Here is a 15,928-nt window from a genome sequence, read left to right as displayed (position 1 = left end):
TATCTATGTATGTCTTTACTTTGGTTATTAATAGATTGATATACTTGGCAACTCCCATATTAGGGGCATAAATACTCATGATTTTTAGGTCTTCTTGTTTGATAGGCCCTTTAAGTATGATATAGTGTCCCTCTTCATCTCTGACTACAGTCTTTGGGATAAACTTTATCTGATATGAAGATTGCTACCCCAGCTTTCTTTGAGACCATTTGAATGGTAAATGGTTCTCCACTTCTTCATTTTCAGGCTGAAGGTGTTCTTAGGTCTAAAATGAGACTCTTGTAGACAGGATATAGATGGGTCTTGCTTTTTTATCCAGTCTGATACCCTGCATCTTTTGAGGGTCATTTAGCCCATTCACATTCAGAGTAACTTTTGAAAGATATGAATTTAGTGTCATTGCAATACCTATTCAGTCCCTGTTTTTGTGGATTATTTCTTTGGGATTCCTCTTTCTTTTTACAGGGTCCCCCTTCATATTTCTTGCAGAGCCAGTTTGTTGGTCACATATTCTTTCAGTTTCTTCCTATCCTGGAAGCTATTTATCTCTCCTATTCTGAATGAGAGCCTTGCTGGATAAAGTATTCTTGGCTGCATGTTCTTCTCATTTAGTACCCTGAATGTATCATGCCAGCTTCTTCTGTCCTACCGGGTTTCTGTGGAGAGGTCTGCTGTTAATCTGGTATTTCTCCCCATATAAGTTAAGAACCTCTTGTTTCCACTGCTTTATGTATTTCCTCTTTATCTTTGAATGTTGAGGTGTTGAACGGTTTTTACTGATCTCGGGTGGGGGGGTCCTCTCTATATCTTGGATCTGAACGCCTGTTTCCTTCCCCAGATTAGGGAAGATCTTAGCTATGATTTGTTCAAATTATACTTTGTGGTCCTCTTTCTCCCTCAGCCACTTCTGGAATCCCAATTATACGTATATTCTTCCTTCTCAAGCTATCATTTATTTCCCTAAGACTTTCTTCCTGGGCTCTCGTTTATCTCTTTTTTCCTCAGCTTCCTTCCTTACCATCAACTTGTCTTCTATGTCACTCACTCTTCTACCTCCTTAACCCTAGCAGTTAGGACATCCAGTTTGGATTGCATTTCATTTAATCTATGTTTAATTTCGCCCTGATTAGATCTCAATTCTTCAGTAACAAAGTCTCTAGAGTCCTTTATGCTTTTCTTCCAGAGCCACCAGTAGCTTTATAGTTGTACTTCTGAATTGACTTTCTGACATCGTATTGAAATCCAAATTCTGTGACTCTGTGGCAGAGAGTAGTTTCAGGTTCTTTCTTTTATGGTGAATTCTTCCTTCTAGTCCCTTTGTCTAGTGCATAGTGGCTGTATGAGTGGGCTGTGTCAAAAATATCAACCATGACCTAAGTAAAATACACCCTAGATAATTTTGAATAGATCAGAGACCAGAAAATAAAAGAAAAAAGAAAAGAACAAAATAAAAGGACCACTAAAGTGAAAAACAAATTTTAAAACAATGTAGTAAAAATAAAAAGCCAAAGCCAAAAACAAAGAAGAAAAAAGAAAAAAAAAGAAAAAGAAAAAGAAAAGTAAAGAGAAGAGGAAAAAGAGAAAAATTAAGGGGGGGATGGTGGTGGTGAAGAAGAGGTAGTGTAGGGAGAATGTAATCTACCTGAGGGGTCCTAGACGTAATTCTCTTGGTTCTGAGTGTATACTGTTCTGTATGTTAGAAGATGCTCAATCCCAAATTTATATAAACCAGCAATACTTGTAGAAAGCCCCAACATTGACCACCAAATCATAAACGAGATAAAAGAGGGGAACAGAATGGGAATGAAGAGAGAATATAATCTTACAGAATGAATCAGCACAGTATTCCACTTGGTTTGGGTATATGCTGGTCATGTATTAGAAGGTGCTAGCTTCCACCATTGTAAAACAAAACAAGGTAGAAAAAAAAAGAAAAAGAAATACCCTTATCTTGTGTATCTACCAAAATTAAAGTGAATATGTTGAAGGGAATCCAGAAGTGAAAAATATATCTAAGACACGTAATTGTAGAAATATGAAAATCAAAAAGGAAAATACTTAAATACGAAGAGCTGGTAAAATATTGTAGTTAAGGTGGGAAAAGAAAAAATATTGGAAATTTTTAGTCTGATATAAAAATGAGTCATAAAAAAACAAAAACAAAAATAAAAACGAGTCGTAATGGAAAAAAGAAAAAACATTTTAAAAATGGACCCTCTACTTCAATATACTCTTTTCCTTGGTCCTGGATCTTTCCAGCACTGCTTGTTCAAGAACTTGCTCTTCCCTTTTTCTTCCAACTGGTCTTCTGTGGGAGGTCCTGCTGTGCTAATTCTCAGGTGTGTGCACCTGGGGGAGATGCCCCACCTCCTGCTGGGTGCCAGGCTTAGTGGGAGTTGTTTATCCTGTGAGGCCTTTGTTCACTAGTGTCCCTGCCTCTCCGAGGCACAAGGTGAAACAAAGAAGAAAAACAATGGTGGTGGCCAGATTCCCAGGTCTGGAGTCGAGTTCCCTTTGAGTAACTAATTATAGTCTCCCAGTTGGCACTGGCCTAGATGCTCCTGGGGTCCGGCAGGGGTGTGCTGATCTGCACCGCTTGGGGGCGCCCCATGGCAGGAGAGTCCTCGCTGTCCTGTGCCCTCCCTGCCTCCACCTGTGTGGGGTGGTGGGGCGCAGGATGGCTGGCTTTGTCCACTTGTGCGCCCTGGGATCCAGGGCCCTGTGCCACTGGACCCGCGCTCCCAGGGACTGCCTCTCCTGAAGGGAACAGGGCACAGCCACCTCCATCTGGAGCCAGCCCGCCTAACCAACTGGCTTCTCCCAAATGCCCCAGAGGGCTGTGGCGCTCCAGCCCTTTACTGATACCAGACTGCAGTTTGCGGTGAGCTTTCTGCCGGGCACCCCTCCTTTATAGTGATTCGGGGAATCTAGAGGGTTTACTGCCCCTCCTCCATTCTGCCCAATTTCCCTGCTAAGCACTTTTTTGTTAGGGAAAAGTGTGGCGTGGATTTTTAAAGTTCCTGCTTCTCCAGGGCTGGGCTTTCCTACCCCAGAGTCTTTCACCGCTCCACTTTAGCCTGGCTACTTGGGGTTCTCGTCTCCCACCTTTTTGTTTTTAGTTTTTTCCTTCCTACTTGTTAGAAGCGATAACTTTTCTCTCTGTAGCATCCCAGCTGTTCTCTCTTTAAATCTCGGGTTGAATTCATAGGTGTTCAGGATGTTTTGAAAATTATCTAGGTAAGTATGTGGGCCCAGGTGAGTTATGGACCCCTACTCTTCTACCATCTTGCCACGCCTCGGTCTGTACTCTGAAAACTTTAAAACACTGATGAAAAAAATTGAAGATGACACAAAGAAATGCAAAGACATTCCATGCACGTGGATTGGAAGAACAAATACTGTTAAAAAATCTTTAGTACCCAATGCAATCTATAGATTTAATGCAATCCCCATCAAAATATGAATAGCATTTTTCACAAACTAGAATAAATAGTCCTAAAATTTGTATGGAACCACAAAAAAAAAAAACCCTGAGAATTCAAGAAAGTTAACGCTGGAGGCATCACAATTCTGGACTTCAAGTTAATTATGAAGCTGTAGTAATCAAAACAGTATGGTTCTGGCATAAAAACAGACACATAGATCAATGGAACAGAATGAAACCCAGAGATGAACCCATAAGTATACAGCCAATTGATATTAAGCAATAAGAATATCCAATGGGAAAAAGCCTCTTCAACAAATGGCTTGGGAAAACTGGACAGTAACACACAAAACAATGATACTGGACCACTTTCCTGTACCATACATAAAAATAAATTCAGAATGTATTAAAGACCTGAAGTTGAAACCTGGAATAATACATATCCTAGAAGAGAACATAGGCAATAACTTCTCTGACAACAGTTGTAGAAATTTCTAAATAGTCATGTCTCTTGAGGCAAGCAAAAATAAACTATTGGGACTATGTCAAAATAAAAAGATTCTGCACTGTGAAGGAAATAATCAACAAAACTAAAAGGTGATGGAGATATTTGGAGAAGACATTTGCTAATGACATATCTGATAAGGGGTTCATATCCAAAATACATAAACAACTCTACAACTCAACACCCAAAAAGCAAATAATCCAATTAAAAATGTGCGGGAAAAAAAAAAAATGTGCGGGAGACATGAAGAGAGATTTCTCCAAGAAGACATCCAGATGGCCAACAAACACATGAAAAGATGCTCATCAAAAAAAAAAAAAAAAAAAAAAGATGCTCATTATCACTTACCATCAGGGAAATGCAAATCAAAACTACAATGAGATATAACCTCACTCGTGTCAGAGTCAACAACACAAGAAACAACAAGTGTTGATAAGGATGTGGAGAAAGACGGGAATGTACACTGGTGCAGGCACTGTGGAACACAGTATGGATGTTCCTCAAAAAGTTAAAAATAGAACTACCCTGGATTGAGGGTATACAAAAACTAATTCAAAGCGATACATGCACCCCAATGTTTATAGCAGTGTTGTTTACAATAGCCAAGATATTGGAAGCAGCCCAAGTGTGCATTGATAGAAGAATGGATAAAGAAGTTGTGGTATATATACAGACACATATATGTGGATATATACAATGGAATATCAATCTGCTATAGAAAGAGTGAAGTCTTGCCATTTGCAACAATATGAGTGGAGCTAGAGAACATAATGCTAAGTGAAATAAGTCAGAGAAAGACAACTGATTTCTCATCAGTTGAAATCATGAAACACATGATTTCACTCATATGTGGAATTTAAGAAACAAAACAAACAAGCCAAGAAAAAGAAAGAGATAGAGAGTGAGAAAGAAGCCAAGAAATGGATTCTTAACTCTAGAGAACACGCTGATGGTTACCAGAGGGGAAAGGGTGGGAGGATGGGGAAACAAGAGATGGGGATGAAGGAGGGCACTTGTGATGAGCTCCTGGTGTTGTATGGAACTGTTGAATCACTATATCGTACACCTGAAATTAGTGTTACACTGCATCTTAACTAACTGGAATTTAAATAAAAACTTAAAAGAAAGGTAATGCAGGGAGGTAAAATCATCAGGACTTTATGTTTAATGAGATGTGGGGGGTATCAAGTACTTTCAGGCTCAAGGGCAGGGAAGAGTTTAGTGGAATAGAGGGACTATCAGGAAGCTAGTGTGGCTAGAGCTGAGTGAGTGGCAGGGGGGTGGGGAGGTTTCAGGAGATGAGGTCAGAGTGGTAGGCAGGAGCCAGGTGATTCATGGCTCCAGCAGGACATAGGAAGGAGTGCGAATTACTCCAAGTGCCATGAGAAGCTACTGAAACTTTAGTGAAGTTTTTTTTAAAAAAGATTTTATGTATTTATTCATGAGACATGGGGGGAGGGGAGGCAGATACACAGGCAGAGGGAGAAGCAGGCTCCATGTTGATAGCCTGACGTTGGGACTTGATCCCGGGTCTCCAGGATCACACCCTGGGCCGAAGGCAGTGCTAAACCACTGAGCCACCTGGGCTGCCCCTTAGTGAAGTTTTTAATGATTTTCTTCCCTTCCCTTTATACACTTTGTTCTTATTTCTTTCCTCTTTCATTTCTAGAAGACATTTCCCCCAAAACATTTAGTGTTTGTGTTTGCTGCTCTGATCAAACCCTTCCTTTCCATGTGCTTACGTATGCTCTGGAATTGATGAGTTTTGGGGATTCTGAAATGCTTCAAACCTCATCCTTGTAATCCCTTTCATTCGACACGGTCGAAATGATAAAAACATAAGAACCATTTTATCCTGCCCCAATTATTGACTTTGCTGAAATCAACTGCACTCAAACCTACACATTTCTTAAGGCAATTTGCTTCTTAACAGCATAGTTAACTTTCAGGACCTGTTTGCTTATCAAGTTAGTACTTAACAGGTTCCAAATTTCACACTTTAATAACAAGCCTCTTGTTTTTTCTTGTTCATCTGGGACAGAACAGGATGGATGTCTCTGAAACATTTTCAAATTGTTGTGAAGACGTTGTGTAATTACTGGAGCACCTGGGTGACTCCATCAGTGAAATGTCTGCCTTTGACTCAGATCATGATCCGGGGGTCCCAGGATTGAGTCCCGCATCGGGCTCCCTGCTCTGTGAGGAGTCTGCTTTTCCCTCTGCCTCGCCCCATGCTTATGCTCATTCTTTCTCTCATTCTCTCTCTCTTGAATAAATAAAATCTGGAAAAAAAAGATGTTACATAATTGCTTACGGATACATAAGCATAGTCTCTTGTTTCTAATACTATAAAAAATGCGAGGTGAAAACGGACTGCAAATTGGGACACCCTGAATGAAGGATTCACCTCCAAGCATTAAGCTATCCATTATTCCTCTTCAGTGGCAGACTGAACTTTGTCCCCTTCAGAAAAAAAGAAGCCTGCTCATAGGGAGGCTATAAATAGAGTGGGCCTAGGAGGAAGGACATTCTGTCCACATATCATGAAACCATGAGAGAGTGCAGGAGCATTCTTTATGCTTGTTGGGGCCTTGAGGGCAGCCCAGATGGGGAAAAGGGGGCACAGGAATTTAAAATTGTCAGGGGTGGGCGGATAATGCATTTGTACCACAGTGAGGGCACAGGCACAGTGTACTATTGCTAGTGAGAAAGAGACAACCTGAGACCGGGCGTGCCACTATCAATTGTGACTTGGTATTTCCTTGCTGAGCACAAATAGTCTCAGAGAACACCAAGATTACGGGGAGGCTCAGGACAAAAATAAGCCTATTCCACAATCATGTCTGGACATAGTCCAAATATGAACTGTGTCCGACTCGCAAAAATGACCAAAAGTCTCCCATCCTGGCTAATGCCAAGTGACTGCTGCTTCTTTCTCAATTACTGCTGTAGCTTCTGGTCAGCCTTCCCCACATAGAGAGAAGATGTAGTTAGAAATCCAGTCACAGGATTGCCTCCTCTCATTGATAGACTCTAAACCCAGAGCAAAGCCAGCTAGAGTCATCAACTCAGCCTGGTTTTCCTAGGAATGTCCTGTTTTAAGGCCCAAAAGTCCTGCTTTCTGGGAAATTCTATAGTCTCAGCAAACTGGGGTGGCAGGTAGATGGCCTGCTTCCCTAGACCCTCACCCAGATCATCTGAGTCCCTCCTACCATCTTCTTATGGAGATGCCCCGTTGCTTTCCTGTGCTGTGCCTACCCCCCTTTGCTGAAGCAAATAAAAAATCCAACTTTTTCAACTACGGATTTGTTCCTAGTGGTCTTTCGTTGGAGGTCATCGACGTGGGTAAGCAAAGAGGCACGACGTTGTGGAAAGGTTCCCAAGGCCTAGCATGGAACGATGGGACTGGATCAAGGGAGAGGGAGGTGGAGCAGGACAAGGATGACAGGGTGCCATAGTGCGATTTTTCCGGAAAGGTGGTTTGTAGGGGTGCTAAAAGATGAGAGGATGGAGAGGAAGCCAAGAGCTTTTGCAGGAGGAGGAGGAATTGTTGCCCTCATCTTTATTTTATGTATCCCTTAGAATTACCCAGTAGTGTGATTACTGGATTGAGGGTAGTTCTATTTTTAACTTTTTGAGGAACATCCATACTGTTTTCCACAGTGCCTGCACCAGTGTACATTCCCACCTTTCTCCACATCCTTGTTAACACTTGTTTCTTGTGTTGTTGATTCTGACACGAGTGAGGTTATATCTCATTGTAGTTTTGATTTGCATTTCCCTGATGGTAAGTGATAATGAGCATCTTTTTTTTTTTTTAATGAGCATGTCAACAAAACAGGACACTAACCCAAAGACAGCAAAAATTAACAACAGGTGGGCTTATGTGACAAAATAATGACCCCATCTTTAAATGGGCCAGAAGGTGACTGTAGGTTTTTGGTATCCACACCTGCCTCACTCTTTGTCAACTGCACCATCTAATAATCTCTGTAAGGGAAATTTCTGGGAAGACAGAACTATACTAACACACTAGGCGATAGGTCTTATAACTGCAAAACACTAAACTTACTATTTTAATTCTTTGCAGTTGAGAACTTTTGGTATTAGAGATCAGTAATCAGAGACGGAGACAAACCATGAGTGACTCTTAACTCTAGGAGACAAACTGAGGGTGGGGTGGCTGGAAGGGAGGTGGGTGGGTGGGGATGAGGTAACTGGGTGACAGGCATTAAGGAGATGACTTGGTATAATGAGCACTGGGATATACGCAATTGATAAATCACTGAACTCTATCTTTGAAACTATGATGTGCTCTATGTTGGCTAATTTATTCTAAATAAAAGAAATAAAGTGGTAATAGGAAAAATGAAATAAAATAAAATGAAATAAAAATATGGCAGGCACCCTACAACAGTGCCTGACATAGAGGAAATGGTAACAAATATAAACTATTACAACTACTACAGTTATGTTTTCTTTTTCAATGTGCTTATTTTAAAAGAGGGACAATGTGGTAGTTCTAAAAAATGTTTTTGATCATATATCCTTGGTTACGCTGCAAGTACACATTGAAGGCTAAATGTAACTGCCTTGTTTTTAATACTCTGCTCAGAGTCAGGCATTCAGATGACTGTGTGTGCCTCCTGATGAGATTTACTGTAAGTGACCTTTGGTACGTCTTTGAAAATCAGTGGCTGGGTACCCACATTCCACTAGATGTTGGCCTCTACTGCATGTTGCAAAGCAAGTTTTGAAAACAGGACTACTGTTTAGTCTGGTACTGTGTATACTTTAAAAATAGCTGTGAAGACAATGCAATTGCCCACAGGAAACCTGGAGTACTCAGAATCTAAACTGAAACTAAGGGAAGTAGGTTCCTTAGAATAGGCTTGTTTTCTGATTTTCATGAGCAGATTGTCCCTGTTTATTTCTACAAAAATAAAAGTCACTTGTAGAAATGAAGGAACACACAGGGAAGGGCTTATGAAAAAAATAAATGTGAATGCCTGAGTTCTGGGAGTGTCCAGGGTATATTACAAAAGGCAGTGAGCGAGTGGAGTCTTGTACATTGACAATAATTTCATGCCACTGAAAGACCATCTTTACCTGGTTTTCTGATATCCAGAGAAACCAGTAGCTTTTTTTTTTACCACGCTAGTACTAACCTGCCATTATTGCACGGGCATAACCTCGCATATTCCAATCCCTATTATTCTTTTTTTTTCAATCCCTATTATTCTTAACACAAATTTGATTTTCTCTCTTTTAAAATTTTGAAATCTGTTTCATTTACATGAATTTTCTCAGATGCCAGATTTGGTGGTGATAATCAATTATCCTTGATATTGTGTTCTTCCAGCTCTTAATCTGTTTGAAATCATTACCTTTTTTTTCCTTAGCCATCTGGAGCTAAAATATCTATTCCTACCTATAGTAGTAGAGAAAGATTAAGAGAGAAATCTACTTCTTTACTGGCTTAAACACACTTTGTTCAGAGAGCTGCATTGTTTAACAAAACAAATAAAATAAAAACAATAATTCTCAGAAGTAAGTTCCAGTACAAAGTTAATAAATTAGATGATTATATGTACTTAAGAAGTCCTAAGTAAATACTTCTCAGGGAAACTTTTACTTTTGATGCAGATTCCAGTGTGATCCTATTTCTACCATGCCTTTTCCACTGTATAATTTTTCTCAGAGAGTTTTATATGAATTAGTCCCACAAACATATTCACATCTCACATGCACACAGCAGATAGTGGAATTCTCATTTTTTAACATTTTTGCATACTTACAATATGCTATTGTTTACTCATAATAGTTAATCAGGATTGTAGCAATTGAATAGTTGAGTATGTACGATTCTTTCTGAGGAAGAAAATGAATCAAACTGAAAAGTACAAATTAAAAATGGAATTAAGATATTTGGTTTTTAAAAATGTTTAGAGGTCAGGTGCATTTTCTTAAAAAGCAGTTATATAATAATGAGCCAACTAAAACAACTAAGAAAATCATGAAAGAACATATGGATCACTTCATGAATTGCCTTGGTCCTTGGAACAACCTAATTACAAATATTAAGTAATAGTAAAGTGATTCCAGGTAGTGCTGGGAAAAAAAATCATTTGACAATGTTGCCGCCAAATCCTAGAGTAATTCTAGATGGAAATGCCATTTTAAGATAAATAAAGACATAAACCTTCTTTGGGACTCAGTCATTACTTACCAAAATTCGCCATCTGTATCGTCTGGTTGCCAGTCTCTGGAACATTATAAATCACAACAGCATCTGCGTTTCTTCTGCCCGCTGCTTGAATTTTTTCTGAAAATGTACAATTGCCTCTTTCTATCAGCGCAATCCAGGGACTGTTAGTATTAGTAAACTCAGTGTTGTAATCACAAGCCTGGTAATTATTGTTCTGAGGGATGCCAACCACCCCCATAGCATTAGCCACCGGCGAAGCTAACCCATAAACACCACATTCACACCTCTCTGTCGTGGTGTAGTTGCTGGTTTCATTGTAATAAGTCACAGTCACATAGGCATTCATGGAAAAAGACACCGTGATTTTAAATAAGAAGGCAAAAATTACAAGCGGCGGAAAACAACTGGACTTATTCTCCTGGCTCATTGCTGGTTCATCTGAGCACACGATTCAAAATGTCTGCTGGTATTTCCAAATATCAGTCACCATTTGTCCACCTGGGTCCCTGCTAAGCAGAAGTCTGAAATTTCAGTTGCAAGGAGGTAATTGATCTCACCTCTAACCACATAAGCCCTGAATACATCAGGCTCTATTTCACTTGGGTTCTCTACGTTCTCCCTTGCCTCCCCACCTCCAACTGCACACACGTGACCTTTAACCAGGACTACCTTAGCAATAAATAACATCATAAACTTTATTCTACATGTCAACTTTATCAGGATTGGATGACTTCCTGCACTGAAATTTTTTTCTTAATGTTTCAGCGAATGCACTTTCATAAACACGGAGTGGATCGGAATGAGGAACAGGACTCTTAGGAATCCCACGTGACAAGTCTGAAAGTCACCTCTCTCAGAATATTTAAAACACTAAACTGGTTTTCCAAGCCCCGTTGAAATATGCTATCAACCAGTTCTTCCAGGAGTAAGTTAAGATCCAGGCGTTTCACTGCTACAGTGGTAGGAGAATTGATTTTTGTAGCCTTTTCAGCCCTCTTATTTCTTTGTGGATTTTTTTCTTAATAGGCTTTCCAAGGAATATCTTCTGCCACCTTGTTTATATTCTTTGAAAAGTAAACATTTCAGTGGCTAGGGATCTTTTCAGGTACAGTGCCTGGCCCATGGTAGGCACTCAAATATTTGTCGATTGCTCGATACCTGAGTTGCTCTGCATTCCATTAATTTTTATGTCCTATGTGTTATATTGTAACAAAAGATTGGTCCAGGTGTAATTTTGAATATTTAGTATTTTTAATTCTAGTGCTCTCAGAGGTCTAGACTTTTATTTGTTTCATCACTTCTTTTATTGTAAGCTCTGTGGGGCGCCTGGGTGGCTCAGTGGTTGAGTGTCTGGCTTTGGCTCAGGTTGTGATCCGGGGGTCCTGGGATTGAGTTCTGCATCAGGCTTCACGCAGGGAGCCTGCTTCTCCCTCTGCCTATGTCTCTGCCTCTCTCTCTCTGTGTATCTCATGAATAAATAAATAAAGTCTTTAAAAAATTATTGTAAGCTCTGCTTTTAATCGAGAGTGCAACTGATACAAATTGCTGAGGGGTCAACTGGTCTGGGTAAGTGGCTGGGTTAGGGTGATCACAGTCTGCCATGGGCTAGTGAAGAAGGAGATAAGTGGATGAGAAGACAGAGCTATCAGGAGTCTGGGCCAAGAGTCAGCAAATGAGACAAACAGGCATCAGGCTGTCAGAAAAGAAGAGGATACCAGACCAAAAGGAAAGCCGGCACAATGGTAGTCTGAAGTCCAAGGAAAGTAGTCTGGAATCAGAATGTCTACTAGAGCCAAAGGAACAGGACAACAGAAAACAGGAAAATAGGAGACATTGTTGAATGCGATCACCAATAGAGATATTTCTTCTCCTACTTCTTGTCTGCCTTTAGGCATCTTAGATAACAGCCTTAGGAGCGGGCCCACTGCTGGGTGGGAATGAACAGTGACACTATTCAGCAGAAGGGAGGAGTTCAGGAAATATAGGACCTGTTCAGGAAATAGGACCTGATAAATAAACCCAGCAGATGCACAGTATAAATTTAACCTTTCTATATTATATTATAGCTGTTGATTACTCACCTGTATATCCCTTCCCCCCCAATACCCCATAAGCACCTTGCACATAGTAATCAGTTAATAATTATTCATGGAATTGAACTGGAAAGTTTAAAGGTCTCTGTGTATTAGTTTGTGGTCTACTGAAGGGTAAACACAAATAGTTCATTATTTTTGCTATTAGGACTGAGATTTTGATGTTCAAACTCAGAAGAAAGCCTGTACTCAGTGGACAAAGAAAACTCTCAAACTGAAAGGAGAAGTGCTACTATTGCCAAAACCATTAGTTTGCTGATTGCCGATAGACATCTCTGATAAATGCAATGTCAGTGTTCAACATGCAAAGAATCAGTCAAGTCCTAGAAATTTGATTCCGCTTTTCCTACGGTTATTAAATTGCTTCTCAAGCAATTCTCATGAAAAACTTCTCATGAAATAGTTTAAAAAACTGATTAGTGAGAAGTTAGCTAAATCCATTAGAAGTTTTGTTCATTGTGACATACTAGTTTTAAATCTTCACATATTTTTTGTAGAAGTTAAAAATCATTACAGGTCTTAAAAATGACAACTTTCCCTTTAACACTTTGTGGCAGTGCTGGTGCGTGAAGGAGAATTTTACTAAACTATTTAAAATTGCTCTCAAGGTTGAAGTGCATGACTTTATATGGTAACCAGCATTATGTATCTGGTATGTAAGTTCATTTATGCTTCCTTTTATGGATTTCAGAGAGAGTCATCACTTACAAAGATGATTTTAGATTGTTTTTAAATTTTTGCAGTTAAGTAGAATAAGTTCCAGAACAGTAAATACCCGTGAATGCAATTTTTCTGTTAACTCTTAAGATAATTTGTTGGGGCATGAGTGGTCTAGTGCTTATTCAGTGTTTTTAAAATTTTTTTTTCACTTTTAAATAGATTTTATTTATTCATTTCAGAGAGAGAGAGAGAGAACACAAGTGGGAGGGAGGGGCAGAGGGAGAGGGAGAAGCAGACTCACTGCCAACCAGGAAGCCTGACCCAGGGCTCAATCCCAGGACCCTGAGATCATGACCTGAGCTGAAGGCAGACGCCTAACTGAGCCACCCAGGTGCTCCTAAAGTTTTGTTTGTGGAACACCTACATTATACTCGCTTGGAATTTTATTAAAAATGAAGATTTCTGGGTCCCACCCCTAGTCATCCTGAATCAGAATCTGAGGGGAATATCTAGGAATTCACATTTTAAATAGGCTCTCCAGGTAAATCTTTACACTTTACAATTTAAGAACTTGAGATCATACAACTTGTATATGATGAAGATAGTACAGGATCTAGTAGTTTGGACAGATTGGTCATTTTATTTCCATCTCATTGTGCTTCGACTTCCAAACTATATTTGTATTATCTCTATATTGTATATCTACATATCATTCAATCTGATTTTGTATGTTTTTTGTACTTTAGGTGGTAGTCTGAACATTTTTGAAGTATATTAGAAACCCAAAGTTGGCACAAGTGCTGATTTTGCCACAGCTACTATTATATCCTCAGGGAAATAAAAAACCTCTTTGGGACTTTTCTTCACTTACACAATAAAAGAGGTTGGATTAGAATTTATTTATCCATAAGGTCTTTTCCAGATCCGATATGCTAGAACTCTGTGAACATAAAAGTTGTTTAGAAACTATCCATTTTTTTCAAAGATTTTATTTATTTGAGGGAGAGAGAGCGAGAGAGAGCGCGCATGAGTAGGAGGGGCAGAGGGAGAGGAAAATCTCAAGCAGACTCCTTGCTGAGTGTGGAGCCCAGTGTGGAGCTTGATCTCATGACCCTGAGATCCTGACCTGAGCCGAAATCAAGAGTTGGACACTTAACCAACAGATCCACCGAGGCGCCCCTAGAAACTGTCAATTTTTAATCTTTCCTTCCTTCATGTTATATTTGTGTCTATTGTCCAAAATAGAAATATTGGACTCATCTCTTGGTCCAGGTCATACCACTCACTATGTTACCTTTATTCTTACATTGTTATGGTGATACCATTTCTAGCCCTAAGTTTTTGTTTTCCCTTATCCTAAAGAAATACATTTAATATGACTGAATTTTTTTGGATTACTTGTTTGTATCTGAATATTAAGTACCCTAATGAATATTAAGTATCTTGGCAAAGTTACACAATCAGTATTAATAAAAGCATAGAGAAGGGAACCATTCATCTCTCAAGCAAGGAACATTTCAAATTTCTCTGTAGGATTGAACAACGGTTATGGCAAATCCACCATTGAAAAAATGAGAAAGCAGGGCAGCCCAGGTGGCTCAGCGGTTTAGTGCAGCCTTCGGCCCAGGGTGTGATCCTGGAGACCTGGGATCGAGTTCCACGTTGGGCTCCCTGCATGGAGCCTGCTTCTCCCTCTGCCTCTGTGTGTGTGTGTGTGTGTATGTGTATGTGTGTGTGTGTCTCATGAATAAATAAAATCTTCAAAAGAAAGATGAGAAAGCACAGAGCTGTGTTCTAATAGAATGCAGGTAACCTTTGATTATTCATAGCAACTTCCAATTCTGAGCCAGGTGGCTCTAAATTGGTGTATGTTCAAAAGGAATAAAAATTAATTTTAATATTAGCCCAAGCCAAGTAAAAGTAACTGATATTTGTTATTACAAAATCACTTGATGGCTAAAGTCAAATATGCCTAGGACCATATGACAGCAAAGATACATGAAAGACATCTACATTTTCTTTGGTTTTTAAGAAATTGCTCTTGTGATTTTGAGGGGGGAGGGGAAGAATTTTGTGTTAAATTTTTTTCCTTTCAGTGAGAATTTGTTAAGAACTGGACAATTAAAATTGGGGAAGATGCCTGAATCTATATTTTAATATTATCTCTGAAGTGTTTTTTTTTTTTTTTAAATTTTCATTTATTTTTGACAGTCACAGAGAGAGAGAGAGGCAGAGACACAGGCAGAGGGAGAAGCAGGCTCCATGCACCGGGAGCCCGACGTGGGATTCGATCCCGGGTCTCCAGGATCGCGCCCCGGGCCAAAGGCAGGCGCCAAACCGCTGCGCCACCCAGGGATCCCATCTCTGAAGTTTAAATAGACTATATTTGTGCCCAATCTCACCTGTCATCTAGCTGGTCTCCTTGCTTTTACTCCTGCCTCCTACATTAGTAGTAGTAGTATACAGGTTGGACTGCTGGTCAGAGACCCCAACTAGTGATGACATAAACAAGATGGTTTATTTTTCTCTCATGTAATAGCCAAAAAACAGGTAAGAAGTGCAGAACTGGTATGGCAGCCCCACAAAATCAGGAACCTCGGCTCCTACTAGCTGATTGGGTTGACATCCCTAGAATGTTGCTCTTCCTCTGCAAGATACAAGATGTATCACCATGCTCACATTTTAGCCAAAGGGAAGTGGGGGAAAGGGAAAGAGAGCATTCCCTTACAACCTTTGAGGAATTGGTTCAGTAATCATACAGATCACTTATGCTCACTTCTGAACTTAGAACTTAGTCACAGGCCATATTTAGCAACAAAAGAACCAGGGGAAAGTATTTGTTAGGGTAGGTAGCCATGTGCCCAGCTAAAAACGACAGAGCTATTACTATAGAAGAGAAGAATAGTTATTAGGATCCAACTGTCTCTGGTGACCTCTTTATATCCATTCTCCTTCCAGGAGACAGTGACCATTCTAAAACATAAATTGAATCACGGCATATATTGGCCACAGACCATTTAAGGGCTTCCCAGTGCTCT

General features: G+C 39.8%; 1 protein-coding gene across 1 annotated transcript in view; it reads right to left on the bottom strand.

Annotated features, from left to right (window-relative positions):
• RNF128 (ring finger protein 128) overlaps positions 1-10,782 on the bottom strand; it is a 111,065-nt gene extending 100,283 nt beyond the window's left edge. The window contains exon 1 of the mRNA XM_041741659.1: positions 10,159-10,782. Within this exon, the coding sequence (XP_041597593.1) occupies positions 10,159-10,564 (406 nt within the window). The 5' untranslated portion in view covers positions 10,565-10,782. The remainder of the gene's footprint in view (positions 1-10,158) is intronic.
• Between the last annotated feature and the right edge of the window lie 5,146 nt (positions 10,783-15,928).

Source organism: Vulpes lagopus, chromosome X (assembly GCF_018345385.1).
Source record: "Vulpes lagopus strain Blue_001 chromosome X, ASM1834538v1, whole genome shotgun sequence".
In the NCBI taxonomy this organism is placed as follows: domain Eukaryota; kingdom Metazoa; phylum Chordata; class Mammalia; order Carnivora; family Canidae; genus Vulpes; species Vulpes lagopus.
This window is presented reverse-complemented; position numbering and strand designations above follow the sequence as displayed.